At 37.3% G+C, this 21127-nt stretch overlaps 1 protein-coding gene across 1 annotated transcript in view; it reads right to left on the minus strand.

Moving 5' to 3' along the window:
• SESTD1 (SEC14 and spectrin domain containing 1) overlaps positions 1 to 14063 on the minus strand; it is a 99145-nt gene extending 85082 nt beyond the window's left edge. Inside the window, exons 1-2 of the mRNA XM_040227727.1 lie at positions 12651 to 14063; positions 9351 to 9459 (exon numbers count right to left, since the gene is read on the minus strand). Coding sequence (XP_040083661.1) covers positions 9351 to 9459; positions 12651 to 12705 — 164 coding nt within the window. The 5' untranslated portion in view covers positions 12706 to 14063. The remainder of the gene's footprint in view (positions 1 to 9350; positions 9460 to 12650) is intronic.
• Positions 14064 to 21127: the final 7064 nt, after the last annotated feature.

The raw sequence follows: 21127 nt of genomic DNA on the forward strand, positions 1-21127 counted from the left end.
AGAAAGCAAGGATATTACTGTCTTACTGGCATCTGGGAAGCTTCCAGCTCAATGCTTTAAATACAGAGGGCCCCTAAAAATGTCAGAAGCCACACATCACACCACTCCTTGGTCAGAACATAACAATGGCTTTCTTTCTCATCAGGCCGTCTAAGGTCTGACTCTAGCCCCTCTGGACGTTCGCCCCGCACTCTATCCCTCTCTCAAACTGCTCCACCCACACTACCCTCCTTACTGACCCCACAACGCACTGCACCTGTACTGCCTCAGCGTCTTTCTTTCCACTTACTGCTCCTTCTGTCTAAAATAGTCTTTCTTAAATGCTCTTTCATCAGCTATCTATATAGCCTGGCCTTCACTTCACTCATCTCTGGTAAAATGTTATCTTATCATTTTGTACAGTACTGCCACACACTCCTTCCCACTCTATCCCTCCCTCAACTCCTTCCATGCTCTGTTCTACAGTACTTATGGACAGCCAATGTACTATGTATAATATTCATTTAATCATTAGCATATAAGGCCCATAAACCCAAGGACTGGGCCTTTGTTCACCCATTAACTCATTACAGGATCTCATGTATTTACTGAGTGACTCAAGACTTATGAGCTTAATTTCTGCATGACTCTTGACAAGTCATTCATTAAACCCTTGTATGATGAAGCTTTTTTTCTGTAATATAAATGAGTTTTTCTACAATTAGGTAGAATAGACCTAAAACTCAATTTAAAAAAAAAACAAAAAAACACAAAACTTGAGAGAAATAGAAAGGTAACTTCTATAAATGGTGACTCTACAGAATTAGATTAATCTGGGCAATTACTTGGCAGCACTTTCTCTAAAGAGGATTTAAGCATGGGTAAAGTGTTAGTCTAGATGACAGAAGATGTTGGTCTAGATTACTGTTAAGGTGCCTTCCAATCTTGACATTCCATGACCAACAATTTCCCTGAGACCTAGAAAAATGCTATGATTTTAAATGTACCTTGAATACATGGTTGAAAGAAAATGTTAAAACAAAAAAGATCTGAAAGATTTACATTATGTTCCACTAGGTTCACCACAGTTATCTTTATATGTCAACCCTAAGTTGTAATAGATGCAGCTTAAATGTAAATGTTTATTAGAGTTTTCAATTGCAATGGCATTGTGATTATAACAGAGGTGAGTACAACAGTGACTAGAAACACAGGCTTTAGTTAGGCCACCAGGTCCAAATCCTAACTTGCCACAGGTTCTTAATCAAGATACTTGAATTCCACACACTTTCTAAGCCTCAGTTCCCTTATATGTAAGACAGGGCCAGCCAAGGATAACAGTGATCGTCTAATAGGGCTGTTATGAGAATTAAATGACTTACTGTTACCTATTATTTCTTTAAGTACAGAATATTCTTTTCACATATGCATCCCAATCATCCATAAGTAAACTAATGCACTTTATCATCCATAAGTAAATTCTCAGGTCCATTTCAAATTTAGTGTTCTCAACGGAAAGCAAGACGAGCCTAGACAGAGTTGTTTCCATCAAAATGGCTTCTACTGAGCTGCAACTTCTACATGTTTGATTTTTCCAACAAAACGTAAGATGCTGTGAGAATGCTCAGTCAGCCTGAGTACACAGAGCTCTGAAGAAAGTGAAGTAGTCAGATAAGAGCAGAAACCCATATCCACTGGCTATGGATCACTAAGTATGAGGTACTGCACAGGGCTATGAAAAAATACATGAGACAGTTTCTCCCATTAAGAAGCTTAAGATCATTTAGAAAGATGAAAAGGTGGGGAGCAAGATATTTTAATTAGTGTCCAATCTCTGTTCACTGACATTACCTTTTTAATGTTACAAGGGAAGCAACATACATCTTTGAAATTTTTTAAAATATAAGACAAATAAATGGAAAATTTCAAGAATTATCACTGAACACATTATGATTGAATGCCTAAAGAGTCAGAAACGGCAAGTGCTGTAAGTCTGAAGTAATGCTGGCAGATTCTGGGAAATACCTATATAAGCAGCTAAGGAAAATTAACATAAAAGGAAACAGAGCAAGAGGAATATAAACAAAGGAACCTCATCAATTTGGGAAAATTTCTTAATTTCTCTGCCCTCAATTTTTTCATGCACGAAATAGAGATAGTATCATTACTTTGAAGACTGAGTTAATGCAAGTGCTATAAAAGTGTCTTGCATGATAAATAAGCACTCAAGAAATAGGAACTGAAAGAGTGGGTTAAACCACACAAAGTCTTGGCAAAGCAGTTGAGAAGACTGAAAGACCTTCATCGAGAGTACAGACATAGTCTTTTTGTCTTCACAAAGCATGGTGAACAATGTCTGCACTTTGTATCAACAAAATAAACAGATCACTGCATTAAAGTTCACTGTGTGAAAGAGGAGGTCTAGAAAACTGAGAAGGATGACAGAACTGTTGTTTTGGCGAAATTAATTTTGTTCTTGTGTATAAATGGGGGAGAGACTGGAGATAGAGAAATTAGCCTGGATACTGCTGTACTAGCCCAGCCTGACAACTAAGCCATCCCTCGACGTGAACTTAAGCATAAGGGAACAGAAAAGACAACAAATTTAAAAATTCATGGCAAAGAAAGGAAATACTAACTTAGCTCTCACATTTTAAAATGGGACAATGTAAGTTTTCAATACATAGTCATTGAATGAATGAAATTAATCTTGAAAAAGCACTCATCAACAGCATAAAGCATGTCCAGAGCACTTAACTACAGTAGGTCAACACAATTATACTTCATTTGCCAGAAGTGCTTTTGCTAAGGAGGAAAGGAAGGCATTGGCTCAAACTTTCTTAGAAGCATGCCCCATAAAAAAGAGAAATAGAGGAGAGCCATCCAAGGCACACTCGCAGACTATACTGAGCTTTCTAAAGTCTAAGACAAACCAATGACCCATCAGTGTTGTATACATATTCAAATTATCCTCTAAGTGCTCTGTAAGGGGCCACTGCAGTATAAGTGGAGTCTGAGAAGGCAGGGATGAGCAGAAAAGGTTGTGAGCCTCGACTTCTAACTCTTTCATAAATTTAGATTCTGTTAAGTCTTTTTGTCTTCACAAAGCATGGTGAACAGTGTCTGCAGAATAAAAATGCCCAAAGATATTTTTTCATTCTGAATGCATAGAATATATAGCCCATAGAATTCTGGCAATTATGAAACTACCTATATAGGATTCAAATTATAATTTCACTATTCTAAATAAGAACTACACAGCTGTTATAGCTCCTTTCATGATGTATTTTGGGTAGTTTCCATGACTTCATTCTGGTTGGTTCCTTCAGTATCCGTATAAGAAACACCTAAGGTATCCAAATCATTTTTATTGGCATTGTGGACATGGGGATAAAGAAGACGTAACTTTATAATCTAATAACTGATTAAACAGTGAACTCTATGACATCAAGCAGAAGTGAATAGGAAAAACTGTTTAAAAGGGCTCCTCACAAAGACAACAATAACAAAAAATGGCTGAGAAACACTGATATAATGTTTTGTCACACGTTTCTAAAACATGTGCACGCGTGCTCAGTGGCTTTGTCACGTCCGACTCTTTGTGACCCCATGGACTGTAGCCCTCCAGGCTCCTCTGTCTATGGAATTTTCTAGGCAAGAACACTGGGGCGGGTTGCCATTTCCTTCTCCAGGAGATCTTTCCCAGCCAGGGATTGAACCCAGGTCTCCTGTATTCCAGGTGGATTATCACTAAGTCACCTGGGAAACCCTTTTAAAAAGCAGGCAGTCTCAATATCTATTATCATACTTTGTGTAATAGTACTGAAACAAATTTCATTTTATACTTTGAAAGTGAACGTGCTTCCGATGTAAAATTCTGAAATATAAAAAGAAATAAGATAACGCTAATCTCAGTATTTACTTTTTTAATCAAAAGATTTGCAAACTAATTTATCTGTCTTGTCTTTACCTCCATAAGGGAATCTTGAATTTGACTATGCTTTCTGAATCATGGATTCAATTTCTGACCATGTTGTTTATTTTTAAAATGTACAGCAATTGCTGGAAAAACAAATGAAAAACTCCATTTACCTCTCCTAAAACTTAGTACTCAGGTTGGTCCAACGGTTTCAGTCTATATTATTTTTCATTAAAAATCCTTTCTAGAAAATGGGGCAGTAAGGGTTAGCCTTGAACTTCACACAGACCTGGACATAAACTTACATTCAGGTCATGACTGTGCTCAGTCGCTAGGTTGTGTTCAACTCTTTGCAAGCCTGTGGACTGAAGCCTGACAGGCTCCTCTATCCATGGAATTTTCCAGGCAAGAACACTACAGTAGGTTGCCATGCCCTCCTCCAGGGCATCTTCCCAACCCAAGGATCAATCCACATCTCCTGTGTCTCCTACACTGGCAGGTGGATTCTTTATCACTGCGCCACCTGGGAAGTCAACGATTAACCTGAACCTCTCCTTTCTTCTCGGCCCCTCTGATCAAGTCTGGAACCAAAAAAAAAAAACAAGCTTAGAGCCAAACTGTGTGTGACAAAGAATCAGGAGATGTTCTCATTTTCAGTGGTGCTGGGTTACCCATTTGAAATAGGTAGGTATCACACCGTGCCCCTGGTCATTAAAATAAGCATAAAATATGGATAAGAAGGGATTCCCTTGTGGTTCAGCTGGTAAAGAATCTACCTGCAATGCAGGAAACCTGGGTTCAGTCCTTGGCTTGGGAAGATCCCCTGGAGAAGGGAAAGGCTACCCACTCCAGTATTCTGGCCTAGAGAATTCCATGGACTGTATAGTCCATGGGGTCACAAGGAGTTGGATACAACTGAGTGACTTTAACTTTCATAGATAAGAAACTGAATAGTTCCTTTCCATTTTTAAATAACTTTTAGTAATATTCAAAATGCTAACATTTTCACTGCAAAGACAGACTCCTTTTGGACATCTCCTATAAAGAAGAGGCCACATTAGCTAGTTGCATTGCTGAAGCTGTCCGGAGACATCAGCAACTGAAAGGAGCTAAACTTTAACAGCAGGGCCTTGGAGAAACAAGCAAGTCACATACATAAAAATGCAGATATAAGGCAGTTCTATTTCCAGTTTTCTAAAGAATCTCCACACTGTTCTCCATAGTGGCTGTACTAGTTTGCATTCCCACCAACAGTGTAAGAACTGCCTTGCTGCTGCTGCTGCTGCTAAGTTGCTTCAGTCGTGTCCAACTGTGTGTGACCCCATAGACGGCAGCCCACCAGGCTCCCCCATCCCTGGGATTCTCCAGGCAAGAACACTGGAGTGAGTTGCCATTTCCTTCTCCAATGCATGAAAGTGAAAAGTGAAAGTGAAGTCGCTCAGTCGTGTCCAACTTCACGACCCCGTGAACTGCAGCCTACCAGGCTCCTCCATCCATGGGATTTTCCAGGCAAGAGTACTGGAGTGGGTTGCCATTGCATGACCCAGTAATCCCACTGGTGGGCACACACACCGAGGAAACCAGAATTGAAAGAGACACGTGTACCCCAATGTTCATCACAGCACTGTTTATAATAGCCAGGACATGGAAGCAACCTAGATGTCCATCAGCAGATGAATGGATCAGAAAGCTGTGATACCTATACACAATGGAGTATTACTCAGCCATTAAAAAGAATACATTTGAATCAGTTCTAATGAGGTGGATGAAACTGGAGCCGATCATACAGAGTGAAGTAAGCCAGAAAGAAAAACACCAATACAGTATACTAATGCATATATATGGAATTTAGAAAGACAGTAATGATAACCCTGTATGCGAGACAGCAAAAGAGACACAGATGTATAGAACAGTCTTTTGGACTCTGTGGGAGAGGGAGAGAGCAGGATGATTTGGGAGAATGGCATTGAAACATGTATAATATCATATAAGAAATGAATCGCCAGTCTAGGTTCGATGCAGGATACAGGATGCCTGGGGCTGGTGCACTGTGATGACCCAGAGGGATGATATGGTGAGGGAGGTGGGAGGGGGGTTCAGGATTGGGAACACGTGTATACCTATGGCAGATTTCATGTTGATGTATGGCAAAACCAATACAATATTGTAAAGTAAAAAATAAATAAATAAATAATAAAAATAAATAAAAATCAAATCAAAATTCAAAAAATATATAAACCTATAAAGTTATACATATATTTATAAAAATATCAATATAAAATATAAAAAAAAAGCAGATATACTAAAAAAAGGAAAACCCTTCTAGACTGAGGCTGAGCCTGATCTGATAGGGTAAACTTAAAAACAGTTCTGGGATGGAAAGAGGGATGGATAAACACATAGATATGTGATAAAGTATTACAACACTGGGTGCAGGCTTCTAAGTGATGGGCGTAATGATGTTTACTGCACAGTTCCTTCAACTTTTCTGTATATTTGAAACTTCTCATAACACAATTTAAAAGTAGTTTTGAATAGTAGGCATTCTGAAGGAGAAAAACCACTTTTTAGGATTACACCTAATAAATTACTCTTCAGGAAACACTTGAACTCACTAATGAAATAGCAAGTACTGATTAAAGTTGTCAACTATGTTTTTAAAAGCCAAAGTTATAGGAGATTGGTCCAGAAAAGCAGAAGGCTAAAAATTCAGAGCCATTTGCAAATATTTGAGAAGGTCAGAATTTAGCAGAACAATTATCAAAAATAAAGTATCCAGATCTCTATTTTGTCTTGCTAAATTAAATTCTTTCACCTTATTTCAACTTGTATTTTCTCTATTAGCTGGCAGGTAGGTATGTGTATGTATGCAGAAACTGATTCATAATCTACACTGCAATAGTATTATATGTGGGCTTCCCAGGTAGAGCTAGTGGTAAAGGACCCATCTGCCAATTCAAGAGACTAAGAGACACGGGTTTGATCCCTGGGTCGGAAAGATGCCCTGGAGGAGGGCAGGGCAACCCACTCCAATATTCTTGACTGGAGAATCACATGGACAGAGAAGCCTGACAGGCTACGATCTATAGGGTCACAAAGAGTTGGACACAACTAAAGGGCCTCAGCATGCACAGTATTATATGTATTGTTGTTTAGTTGCAAAGTCATGTCCGACTCTATGTGACCCCATGAACAGCAGGCCGCCAGGCTCCTCTGTCTATGGGATTTCCCAGGCAAGAATACTGGAATGGGTTGCTATTTCCTTTTCCAGGGGATCTTCTCGACCCAGGGATCAAACCTGGGTGTCTTGCACTGGCAGGTGGATTCTTGACCGCTGAGCCACCATACCTATACAACAAAGAAAGAGAACGTTTAAATAGTGTAGGCTATTTTGCCCTCTACTATATTTCTTATTTGCACACCCAGAGTGAACAGACAGGAGACATGAGTGAAACCTCTGGTCCCTTAGCCTCAGTTACCCAGTGCCTCGTATAGTATGAGCATCCTGGGAGGCTGAGTGTGATCCTAGTATATACCAGCATGCACTTTCTTATCACAGACCCAACCACAAGCCAACTGTGTCTTCTGGAACTTAGTCTCCATGACATGTTCTAATGCTGGAAGAAAACCTAGCATGCTCATCTAAATAATAGCTCATCTAAGTTTCTAATTCTTCCTTAAGCATTTTTCAAGGGTGGTTTTGACTATCAGTCATTTTTGCATTACATTCTATACTTCTATCCTCACCTCAGGTAAGATGTGACTACACTGTACTCTACTCATTTGAAGCATGAAGGTCTCTGGCTTGCTGTCAGGAACTGCGGATTCTAACCCCAGCTCTACTGCTAACTGACTGTGTAACCCTGGGCAAGTAACTAACTTCTGAGTCTCAGCTCCTTCAGCTGGAAAATAAGGCAGTTGGTTCAGATGGTCTCTAAGTTCCCTCAGCGCTTTTAACCACCTACGAAACCATGAATTTATTTTGATAATTTGCCAGTTATACGTTTAACCAGTGTTGTTTACCTAAAAAGCAGTTCACAATCTAATGAAGAATAATACAAATTAGCAGTCAGCAGCTCAGAGAATTAGCAAGGTTATTTAGTACTAATCCATTGTGAGGTCTGATAACTTTCCTTTCCAGAAAGCAAAAACAAAAAAAAAAATTGAAAAATTTTACCTGGACACCTCTGTTCACTTAATATTGAAAAAACATTCAGCAATAGAATCATTACATTACAGACCAATATTGGAAGCAGATGGGATTAAAGTCAGCTGTTCCAAAACACAATTTTAACCTTGTATTCTGCAAAGTGGTTTAAAATTAAATAATTTATTATGTCAATAATTCAAGTATAGGAAAAAGATATAAAGAATTGTCTGCTCTGACTAAAATGTTTAAAATGCATCTGAAGCTTACCAGCATTATTTAAGAGATAACTTTGTTCCTTTTACCACCTCTACATTCTACAAACATACATAAAAAAAATCTGTCCTTGTTACTGTAATGGTTTGCAACTCTGACTGCATGTAAGAATTGTCTGGGAACCTTAAAAGAATTTTTTTCCTGATAAGCAGGATTCCCAGGAACAACTGGATCAGACTCTCTGGAGGTGGATGCTCAGGCATAAAAATGTTGAAAAAAATCTTCAGATGAGTCTAATGTGCAGTCCAACTTCAGCCCCCAAATATCACGTGTGGGAAGGGAAGCTGGGGAGGGGTTTGTCTGTTGCTGTTGTAGTGATGGGTAGGCTTGAGCACATACAAAGGGTTAAGTTTGTCTTCACCCAAGAAATATAAAAATTAAAAATCCAACCTCTTTGGATTAAAATATAAACATTTCCGCATTTTTAAAAATGTTTTAAACTCCAAACAGCCTTCATCCAATATATTAAAAAACACAGATATATTTATATCTATATAGTTATATCTAAAGAAAGTGAAAGTGAAGTCACTCAGTCGTGTCTGACTCTTTGCAACCCCATGTTCATGGGATTCTCCAGGTAAGAATACTGGAGTAGGTTGCCATATCCTTCTCCAGAGGATCTTCCTGATGCAGGGATCGAACCCAGGTCTCCCGCATTGCAGGCAGACACTTTACTGTCTGAGCCATCAGAGGCTCAATTATATCAAAATGGCTTCCTAAATACAAGATTCACTTTTCTAAGTTTTCTCAAATTACATGGTATATAGACAGATGCTCAATCTCTGTATTCCTTAAAAAGTGACAGCACATACATTTTAGAAATCTGTTATCATTCAGTGTCCCAGGAATATAAAATGTGTTTATTTCATCTGCTATGGCATTATATATTATTGATTCTCGTGTTTTGACTATAATTTCACTGATAATAAGAGCAAATAAGACAACAAACTATAGCTTAACAGTGACAGGAATCATTAGTAAGTAAATGAAAACATCCTGAAATGTAAGAAAGGACGCCTTTGGAGTCACCTTGGAATGCTGAGTAGGTAGTCTAAGGTGACACTCAGCTCATCCATATTTGTCTGTTCTAGGCATAATGGAATTGTCAGAATGAGGCCACTTCGTCTGTCCTTTCCTCCTATTAAAGAAAAAAAGACGTAAATTTAACATGTAAGAGATACTGGAGCACTAAATGAATAATATATACTTGAGTTCAAAGTTACAAAAACAATTTCAAGGTTAAGATATAAGTAAAAACCAATATAATGTCTGTTTATTTTATATATTATAAATATTTATAGTAGTACAGTATAATTGTACAAAATTTAGAAAATGATAGGAGGAAAAAAATTCACCCAGGAAGTCTTCACTTAAACATAGCAATTACCATTTCGTTTAATTTCTCTCATTCAATCTGCTCCTGATTGTAATCAATTCATCAAACACCTATTGTGTGCCCAGCACAGTAAGCATTTACAAATAAAACAAAATAAATTTCTAATCAATCTAGGAAGAAAAACTTTAAGTCACAAGAAATAATAGTATGAAATATGACAGCTTTCTAGGCTGTGCTGTACAAAATATAAAATATTATAAATAGGGATTTAGAAATTGGAGAACATAAGAGCCATAACAAATGTATAATGGTTCATAGAAAAGTTAAAAACTTAAGAAAAATGGATAGAATTTATAGCCAAAAGAGCATTCTGTGACAAGGAATGATCTCAGGTAACTCACAAAGGTCATATAGGATTCTCTGTTCATGAGGCAATAAAGGGAAAGCGCTATCCAGCTACGAAGAGTGTATGGGCCCTCATATAGAAGCCTGAAAGCCAGGAAGTGGAGTGTATGTGTATTTCACAGACGTTCAAGTCCTCATTGATTTTCCATAAACATGAAAATATTACTAGTACTTTGTATACACATAGCTTCTTTCAAAGCTTCCCACATGACTGGTTTTCACATTGAAGTCCATCTTTTAACCCAACCGACATTTATGGCAATTTTAGAAATGTAAAAGCCAGTAAATACTAAAGGAAACAATTTTATATGATCTCTTTCACTAAAAACTGAACAAAGTGAAATGAAAAAAAAAAAAGATTCCTATGAATAAAGTGTAGTGTTAGTCGCTCAGACATGTCTGACTCTTTGCGACCCCATGGACTGTAGTCTGCCAGGCTCCTCTGACCACGGAATTCTCCAGCAAGAATACTGGAGTGGGCTGCCATTTCCTTCTCCAACCTATGAATAACATGGATACAATTTACCAAGTACAAACCATAAATGATCCTTTATCAGGTTAACCATATAAATTACTGATATTCAAGCACTTTGTTTAATCTCAATAAATGGCAATTTCGAATGGTTAACTTAATAATCAATAGTGCCTTACTGCAAATGTTTTTTGTTTAGAATCCAAGTTTTTTTCTTTTCTTTTTTTTTTTTAAAGAACTGCACCCATAGTTTTCAAACTGTATTCCCTGAAGGACTTTGTTGGTTTGAAAAGTTTTTGTCTGTTATTCAAAAAGCTTGAATATTACTGCCTGAAATAATTAACAGTCAGTAGAGAAAGTCAAAAGGGACTGGGTTCAGAAAAGTTTCATCTGCTCCTCAAAAACTGCTAAGCTTTATCCCTGCATTAAAGCAAATCTGCAAAAAGGTTCATATCTTAAGTATAGCACTCTAAACCACTGTGAAATTGCCTGCAGATGACAGGTCTAACATTTAGCACTAGATTTAACCTTATGCCCTTAGCTTTCAGTAAGGGACAATAAAATAATCGCCAGTGTAAATGCAAAAGAAGGCAGATGCCAAGAAGGAACATCCTTTCAAGTTGGGTATGGTAAACAAGGTCAAATGCTGCAGAGACAAGTGTAATAAGAATGCAAAAATATCACTGATAAAGATTTCTTTTTTGCAACAGTATGGGCAAATAAGCATTTTTTTTTAATTTAAGTATAGTTGATACACAGTGTTTTAGACACACAGCCAAGTGATTTAGTTATACACATATATATCTCTTCTCTTTCATATTATTTTCCCTTATAGGTTATTTTAAAATATTGAATATAGTTCACTGGACTACACAGTAGGAGTTTGTTTTTATGTATTTCATATATAGTAGTGTGTACCTTTTAATTCCAAATTTCAAACTATTCCTCCCCTTTCTCTTTTGGTAACTGCAAATTTGTTTTTTACACCTGTGGGTCTATTTTTTACGTCTGTGGGTCTATTTTCATACACTGATGGGAGAAAAGAAATAACAATTGAAACAATATTCTTGAAGGGCAATCTGACGAGATGTAACACAAATTTCAATGTAAATTCTCTTTAACACTTCCACTTGGAGGAATTTATACTGCTGAACTTGCACAAAACTCACAAACTGTTAAGAATGCTTCCTACAACACCATTCATATCATAAAAAAAATAATAGAGAAAACATCTAAGTGTCAACTGATAAGGGAGGAAGTTTATTTTTTTAAAAAAGAAACACATATTAGAGAAGCAATATTACTAATGAAATTCAATATCTTTGTCCTTTATAACATACACTAAAAAAGCATGCCAATCACAGAGATACAATATACACTGAAAAAGGACATAATAGTCTCAATATCAAGACAATTCTGACAGAACCTAAAGAGAGTAAGAGAAAAAAACAAAATAAAATAATTTAACTCATCTTTAACAGGGGGCCCACAGTATCTATTCTACAGCATGGGCAAATTTACTCAATGATCCAAAATTCTATAGAGTTGCTACACCCAGTGTTACCACTGCTTTCACACTAGTAAAACATCTCAAAGCTTCTCTTTGTCTCTTCTTTGTTGATGCAGCCTTTGGGTTAATAACTGAAGGTAAATTCAAGCCTGTATAAACCAAGTTCAAGTAGTAAAGAGAGAAAATCATGTAACTTATATTTCGTAACTCTTCTTCCTAGAAAGATGGAAGACAAAAGCTAGGACAGAGGATACCACAAAAATGAATTATTCTGTATTTCAGAAACAGTAAGTTAGATGTTGGCTAGTCAATTATTCTCAGCCTGTAATAATTATTTCATTTTTCATATGAGAAGTGAGACATCATGATATCTACCTTATAGAGGTCATTTTAATCAAATTACAGAACAGAATAAAAATTGGCCTGCCAAGCACCAAAAGTGACAGAGTTGGCTTGCACTGCTATCCATTCTGAGTAAAAGGTATCTCAGAAATACCTTTAAAACAGAACCTTCCTAGAAAAAGGAAATGGATTTCTGCATTATCAAAGAAAAAAGATTAAGCAAGTTTGTACATCAAACACTTCCAATTTCAAGAAGAAACATACCTGAAAGGAAAGCTAGTTTTTTCTTCAGAATGGGTAGTATTACTGAGGCCTCCATTTTACTCCAGTAAACTTCCTCCAGTAAATTTTCCTCTCTGAAAACACAGAAAGTTAAGTGTCAACTGCACAGCAATAATTACTCTATGAAATATATACAGGCATACATTTTTATTATGCTTCACTTTATTGTATTTTTTTTTTTTTTACAAATCGAAGGCTTGTGGTAACCCTGTATTAAGCAAGTCTATTGATGCCATTTTTCCATAAGCATTTGCTTATTTCCTGATTGCTGTGTCACATTTTCGCAATTCCTGCAACTTTTCAAAGTTTCTCACTATTACTAAGTATTCTCACCATTATTATTATTTCTCACTATTACTAATTTATAATGATGGTCTGTGATCAGTGATCTTTGATGTTATCGCTGCAAAAAGATTAAATTGGCTGAAGGCTCAGATGATGGTTAGCCATTTTCAGCAATAAAATATTTTTAATTAAAATACACACCTTGTTTTTCTGGACATGTTACTGCACACTTAACAGACTATAATATTGTGTAAGTGTAACTTTTATAAGTACTGGAAAACCAAAACATTACTTATTCAGCAAATACTTGCTATAAACCTATTCCATTTCAAGCTCTGTGCTTTCAGCTAAAGCTAAAATCTCAAGTTACAGCCTTGCCCTGAAAAAAATGTAGTCTTTTGAAAAGAAATCCGAGATTATCTGGAGAAAGAAATGTAAACTTAACGCTTGTCAGATAATGACTATTTAAGCATGACTACCTAAAAGAAGTGTATTATTTTACAGCTTTTGCATATACAACTAAAAAAAAAAAATCACTACTATTGGCACCTGCCTACAAAAGAAAACATGTTGTCAAAGTAACATGATATGTTGTCTTTAAGTTTTATCCTTGAATATTTGTTTGCAATTTGGTCATTCATTTTTGTTCTACATCAGCCCAGGCTAACATACAAATAGTAGGAAGAATGAGGGAAAAGTTCATGTTTTACATTTTTATCCTAAAATAGTAGCACTTCATGTTTCTAGATCAGTATCTTGATCTGATGAGTCTTTTCTTCAGCTCTACAAGAACCAGACAGCTCAGGCTCATGTCTAAGCTCCTTTCTCTCGTGACCAGCTTGTCAAAGATCAGATGTGAACGTTGGATAATAATGATTATGAAGGCTAACATTTAGCAAGTGATTATTACAAGGCATACACTGATCTACCTGTATTAACTTGATTACTGCTCACAACATTTCCATAAGGTAAGTACTATTATTAATCCCATTTTACAGAAAAGTAAACTAGAGTTGAGAGAAGTTAAATGTGGCCCAGCATCTCAAACCTAGTAAGTGGAGATGTTAGGACTCACACCCTGGGAATCTGGTTCCAGTAACACTGTTCTTATATCATATCATCACCTTACCAATAAAACAGGCCTGAAAATATCCAGTGACATTTGGCCAAGTGAACAAGATGGAGTCTAGCTTTTGTACCATCAGTCCAAATGTAATGCAGTGAAAGCTCACTATTAAGATGTACTAAAAATTATTTTAAAAATAATTTTGAACTCACAGACACCCTGAAACCTAGAAAAGAGAACTGCTGATAGAGGCCATCAGTGGGATGCCCTCACAAAGGAATTTCAAACATGCGGGAGTAATGAAGATACAGGAGCAACTTAATCATAGAAGTATCAACAGAACTGGCTTCCTAACCAGACTTTTCCTATAGTATAAGCACAGACAACTTCTCAACTGCCTTTGGGTCATTCCTACTTTTCTGAGCCTCATAAATTCTGAGTTATTTTCCTAATAAATCCATTTCTGCTTAAGATCCCAGAGCAGACTTCTCTTTTAGTCAATGGAGAAACTTGACCAGTACAGGTAGCAAAACTGCAGTTTAGAGTTTGATAGGTCATATATACAATCACTCAATGCCACTGATTGCTCTTTGTGGGCTTCCCCCCCACCCAACCTGCTGTTATCTATTCTGAATGAACACTGACGTTTTAAGCCTTGTCACAATAAAGCCCAACAAATCAAGGCCTCCCTGGCGGCTCAGTGGTAAAGAATCTGCCTGTCAATGCAGGGGACACGGGTTCAGTCCACGGTCCAGGAAGATCCCATATGCCGTGGGGCAACTAAGCCCATGTACCACAGCGCAGGAGCCAGCACTCTAGAGCCCATGAGCCACAACTACTGAGCCCACATGCCTAAAGCCCATTTTCTGCAACAAGAGAAACCACGGCACTGGGAAGCCTGCCTGCAACAACTAGAGAATGGGCCCCTCTCACCCCAACTAGAGAAACCCCACACGCAGCAACGAAGACCCAGCACAGCCATAAATAAATTTAAAAATCTTAAAAATAACAGTTAATCAGTATGAGTTAATAACAGTTAATCAGTAAGAAAAAAAGAATATCTGGAATTCTTAAGGCATAAGAAATAATAGCTGAAGGTGACCCTTTGAGTAAATCTGTGTTATGTGAGTTTTGCACGTCAACTTATCAATTTTATGCCAACAAGTGCCAAATTTTTCACCACTGTGTTCTCCACATACTTAAAGCACAAAAGGGAGATGGTTCAATCTCTGGGATAGATTTATCTTGGAAAACCATAATATCCAGAAGCAAGAGTACATTTAATCACTCTCCTGAGACAGAGATGCAGTATCTAAACTTTCCATGACTTCACAAAACCATCTCAGCATGGCAAAATATTGATTTTCGTTTAATCCAATAGCCTTTTTCTTTAAATAACATCTTGAAAGTGATGAAAAAGTAATCTAAAGTAATGAGAAATGTAGGTTTTGGTTGTGTAGGCCAAGATCAGACTGATGAATAAAATGTGAAGCAGACAACGAGATGAAAGCTGTAATGTTTACTTTTTATATCTTCCTCCCTTCTAGAGTCTCCTTTCCATCAATCTCTTTCATTGTTATCATAAAAGAGGTGGGTAATGAAAAGTCATGATTTCTGTACTACTAGTTCCAATTAAATTTAATTTTACAGAAGTCATTTAAGATTTTTCAAGTCCTTAGCACAGTCATCAGAAACAAACAAAAAAAAGGCAAATCTGCCTATCTGTAGTTATCTTATATATAATTCATAAAATAGTTAACATATTGGGTTGGCCAAAAAGATTCTTCAGGTTATTCCACAAGACATCTTCACAGCTAATACAACATAAAACAAAATAAGAGAAAATCCTGCAAAATATCACTGTCCACTGCTATCACCACAATAAGTGTTAAATATGGGGTATCTGCTCATACTTTTCTCCAGTGGGTAGATCCAGATCACTGATTTTTCACTAGAAACTTACTGAACCTAAACATATCTGAGTGAAATATTTCTTGAACAAGGAATGAAGTCAATGACAGGCATATACCTGATATGAGTTAATGGAAAGTGGCAAGGAAAGTAAGTTTTTTTAAAAAAAAAACTTGCCAAATGAAGCAGGCTTAAAAAAATAGCAGAAAATTCAACAATTCACAAAGTGCTTAACACAAATATGTCATATTTCATATACGGTATTTAAAACAATCTGGATAAATTAAGTCACAATTTATTATTCAAAAAGAAACAGAAAGCCAATTCATAGCAGGTGAGATGCCTTGGAGAGGAGACTATATAGAAAAATGTGCAACCATGACTGCATGTTGCCACCAACCAAAAGCAAGAAACATTGAAGTAAATTCTCATTCCTGGGTGCAAAATAAATCCTATCTGAAAATAGCCCGTCTACAGTTAGAGATGATGAATTCTGAGAAATTCTGAAAAATATAAAACAAAAAAGGAAAGCTGGGGCAACTAAGTAGTTAAAGTGATATTTTGCCTCCCCAAAGGACAGACTTGTCCTATTTATTTTCATATTTATTTATTCATTCATTCATTCATTTAACAAATCTACAGTAAGCATCTACTAGATTGAATCAAGGCAAGATGCTCTGGATGTCCTTGGTATTCATAATATATTTCACTGATGAATGGATAAATCAGTGAACAAATGAACAAACACATGTGACAAACAGTAAAGTGAAACACATAGCCCAGGAGTCCTAACATCATCGCAACTATCTGACCGTCAGCACCCCGTGGTGTGATCACAGATCACATGAGCTGATTCTCCTTCAAAGCAGCTCCTTCCAGCTTCTACTGGGACAGTTTCCCAGGGATCCAGCAGCTGCATAATCACCAGATGCTGGAGAAAGGCAGGTCTATGATGATGGTAAGGGGGACCACGATGGGTTCTACCAATGGGCAGCCATTAGAGGGCAGCAGAGGATGTATTAAGCAGCAGGAAAAGAGAATTTCGGGCCTTTTAATCAAGACTGGGCAAATTACACTTCATAAGAGACTGTAATTGATGATATGAATGGGTGCACTGGAACTCCTCTTTCACTGAGTATAAATCAACCAGTTTATTTGGAAAATTTAGTTATTCTTCGAAGAGCATTTTTAACAACCAGTGAAAACCCATTAGGATAGCCGAAGGCTAACTAAATCATCTCTAATGAGTCTACATCATGTAGACACATAATGGCAATGAGCAAAATCAGAATGCACGCTCGCTCCCTTAGCTTTCTATTTCCGGAAGACATGCTATAGTTGTCCTTGAATTCAGATTACAAATACTTTCAACTATTGTTACAAAGCAAGAGCAACCTTAGATGAAAACAAATAAGCACACGCAGAGGTACTAAGTATTAATCCTAGCTGGGCACATCACCTACATATCCATATGTAAAATTAGGCAGAAATAAACATTACTCAACTTTACAAAAATATATCAATAAAGCAGATCAACAGTTAAAAACGTGTCATTTGTTACTGTAGGTGCCAATGTATGATTATTAATCTGGGCTTACAATAACATTGACAATTCTGAAAGAAAACCAAGCTTTTGGGATAGACTTCAAATGAAAATGATAAAATGCTTAACTTTCACAACAATACATATCTATCCAAAACAGTAATTCTTCTAAATAAAATGGAAACCTGAAGTATCCTCGTTTGACACCATTTTTACAGATGGGTCAAGACCTAGTTTATTCCGTGAGGGAGGGAGAAAAGAAGAAAGGGATGAAGCAAACAGAGAAAGTTCCAAGTTTTCTATGAAAACATAACCTACTTCGAAAAACAAGAAAATTCTACAGTAAAGGTCCAATGGGACATGAAAAGTCCTACACTGTATTTAAATGTCAAAAGATTTAAAGCTAATATTAATGATAGCCTGCCATTTCAAAACCCTTTTCAAAAACAATACAAGCAGTACCCTACATCACCCTTGCTGCCCCTTCTCCTCAGGAGCCAGACACAAGGGAACTCAGTTCTTTAAGGACCTCCTCACCTCTTGAGCTAGCCTACCAAGTCCTTAGCAACTACAAACCTGCATTTTTTGAAGGTTCAGCTTCAGAAGGTCCTTTATCGTATGACTTTTTCAAATTTTTGGCTTTTCCTATCTGTGTTAATTTATAAGTAAATCCTTCCTCGCCAAAACTGGGGCACCAAAAGGAATACCGCTTTAGAGAAGTGAATGAGGCTGATGGAATTCCAGTAAAGACATTTCTGGCATCCCCAGCTCTAGAGTACCCCATGGCTAGAGAGTCTTTACCTGATACGAGAGCTCTCTGAAGTGAACTCTCTTCAGGCAACAGCTTTTGCATCTGAGTATCGCACTGAGCTCCAAGAAACCTGGACCACTTCCTTCCCCAGGGCAATAGATGTGTCCACTGAGTTCACTTGCTGTGGAATAGGTCTGTCTCATTCATCAGGGGAAGCACGTGATAACAAACTCATGACTGTATTTCTAGATCCCATCCTCTATCTCAACATTTCTCTGGGTCATCATTAAATCTGTTCTCTATTGACCTTTATCCTAAAAAGAAGTGTTCCTACTCTATACTCTGCAAAGACATACACACCTTTCATTGAGATAATCTCAGGCTTTTAAATCTAACTCAGACGTATAATCGTCTAACAGACTGAACAAAAGTATCATTAGGTTCCTAATTTTTGTTTATATGATGAAAATATTTGGTACATCAAACAGCACACTGGAAAAAAAGTAAAAAATGTATAATAGTACAAAACAAAAGTTTAAAAAACATAAGTTAACTAAAGATATGGAAAACTGTTCACAAAATGGAAATTATTATGGCATTACCCAAGTAGAAAGAAGCCAGTGGAACACGTGAAAGTTGTTTTACATCAGACAAGAAGTCCATTAAAAAAAACACACACAACAATGTATGTTACAATGCATTTTTGAGCCAAAAACACAAAAACAATAGTGATCATACTGCAAATCCCTTAACTTGTTCAGTAACTAAACAGTCACATCACAGTTATACAGGCAGCCAAGTAATACAAGACATATGGAAAGCTATGTGCAACATGAGCACCTCTTTGCCCTCAGAAGGCCTGCTAGCAACACTAGGAATCTTTCCCAAGCAAAGTCCTCCCCAACTGAACACCTTTCTGCCCTGGCACTCTGTCCCGGGGAGGTGGGGAGGTGTTCTCCCAGAAAGGTGGTTTGGTGCAGTGTTAAGCATCATGGCCTAGGGCAAGGGTGTGAGTAGGACGCAGCCACTTACTAGCTAGGTGGCCTGGACAATTCCTTAACTTTTCTTCTGTGGGCACAGTCACTGACTCTAACTCTCAGACCCAGGATTAGGTGAGCTAACGCATGTGCAGCGTTTAGTAAACTCGGCAACGGAAGCACCCAATGGCCTCGATTATTAACAGCTCAGTTTTCCTTCCTCCCCCAGCTGCTATTTGGCTTTCCACCACTGATTCTCTACAGAGGCCACAGCCAAAGCATTCCCACTGAGGCCTTCTCGGTCCAACACACTAAAACGGGAACAAACATATTACAAGTAGCTTAACACATCTTGGCATTTATTTCAAGTTTCCAGAATATAATTTCCGCCTCAAAACAACATCATTATATGCATTGCAGGTAGATTCTTTACTGTCTGAGCCACCAGGGAAGCCAGAATTACATTAATATCCCCATTTTTTCTGATGAGACTGAGGCACAGAGAAATTAAGTAATCTGCCCAAGGTTAGATAAAAACTAATAGATTCAGAACCAGTGATTACAACCATAGAGGGCATCTACTTACCTTTTTCACCTTACTGATAAGGAAACTGTCTCAGTACATGCGGGCTGTTATGATAGAAATATTATAGACTGAATGGCTTGTAAACAACAGAAATTTATTTTTCACAGTTTCATTCAGGCTGCTAAAACAAAAATACCATAAAGGGGTGCTTATAAATGAATTTATCTCCCATGGTTCTGGAGTCTGAGAAGTCCAAGATCAAGGCACAGACAGATCCAGTGTCTGATGAGGGCCCCTTCCTGGTTCTTGCGGGGCCATTCTCTACGTCCTTACTTGGTAGGAGGGCAAGGGAGCTCCCTGGGGTTTCTCTTAGAAGTGTACTAATCACCTTCTAAAAAGTGAAGTCGCTCAGTTGTGTCCGACTCTTAGCGACCCCATGGACTGCAGCCCACCAGGCTCATCCGTCCATGGGATTTTCCAGGCCTACCCAAATACTATCACACTGGCAGTTAGTCTCCAACATATGAATTTTGGGAAGGATAAAAAGATTCAATCTAGAGTGGAAACTGAGATCTATAAACACAGATTCACTGTTCTAACCTTGAGTAATAACATTGAACGTTGAGTAATAACATGAAACCCAGACTCCTAAAACCCTGCACAGGGCTCCTCTCCACTATATTGTCACATAATAAAATCAAAATTAAAAATACATGAATTACTTGAATACATGAATTACAGAGAACCATTACTTCTACATATGTGAATAATTTCTTAAAATAAATGTCCCCACAAAAACTTACTTACAAATGTTCACAGCAGTATTATTCATAACACTAAAGACATGAAAACAACTCAAATGTCCACCAATTCTGAATGAATAAACAAAATAAGGTACATCCATACAACAGAACATTACTCAGCAATTAAAAAAGGATTGAAATATAGATACATGATACAACATGGATGAACCATAAAACATTATGCTAAAAAAATTATGCTAAGTGAAAGAAGCCAGACACAAAAGGTCACAAATTATATGATTCCATTTATGTGAAATATCCAAAACACACCAATCCACAGAAACAAAGCAAATTAATGGTTGCCTGGATCTGGGTTAGGTATGGGGAATCACTGGCAATGGGCACAAGGATTCTTTCTTGGGGTGATGGAAATGTGAAACCAAATTGCAGTGACGATTCTATAACTCTATTAACATATTATTGATCAGAGATGTATTACTATATCTTTTGTTACCCAAATGTTATTGACCACAGACATTTCAATATTCACTTTCATAACAAATCACCAGCCACAGGCATTAGTTTCTGCAAAAAGCCCCTAGTCAAAAAATGTGTTAAAGAATCACTGAATTGCAACCTTAGAATGGGTGAATTTTA

The sequence above is a fragment of the Oryx dammah genome, unplaced genomic scaffold, assembly GCF_014754425.2.
Source record: "Oryx dammah isolate SB20612 unplaced genomic scaffold, SCBI_Odam_1.1 HiC_scaffold_27, whole genome shotgun sequence".
Lineage (NCBI taxonomy): Eukaryota > Metazoa > Chordata > Mammalia > Artiodactyla > Bovidae > Oryx > Oryx dammah.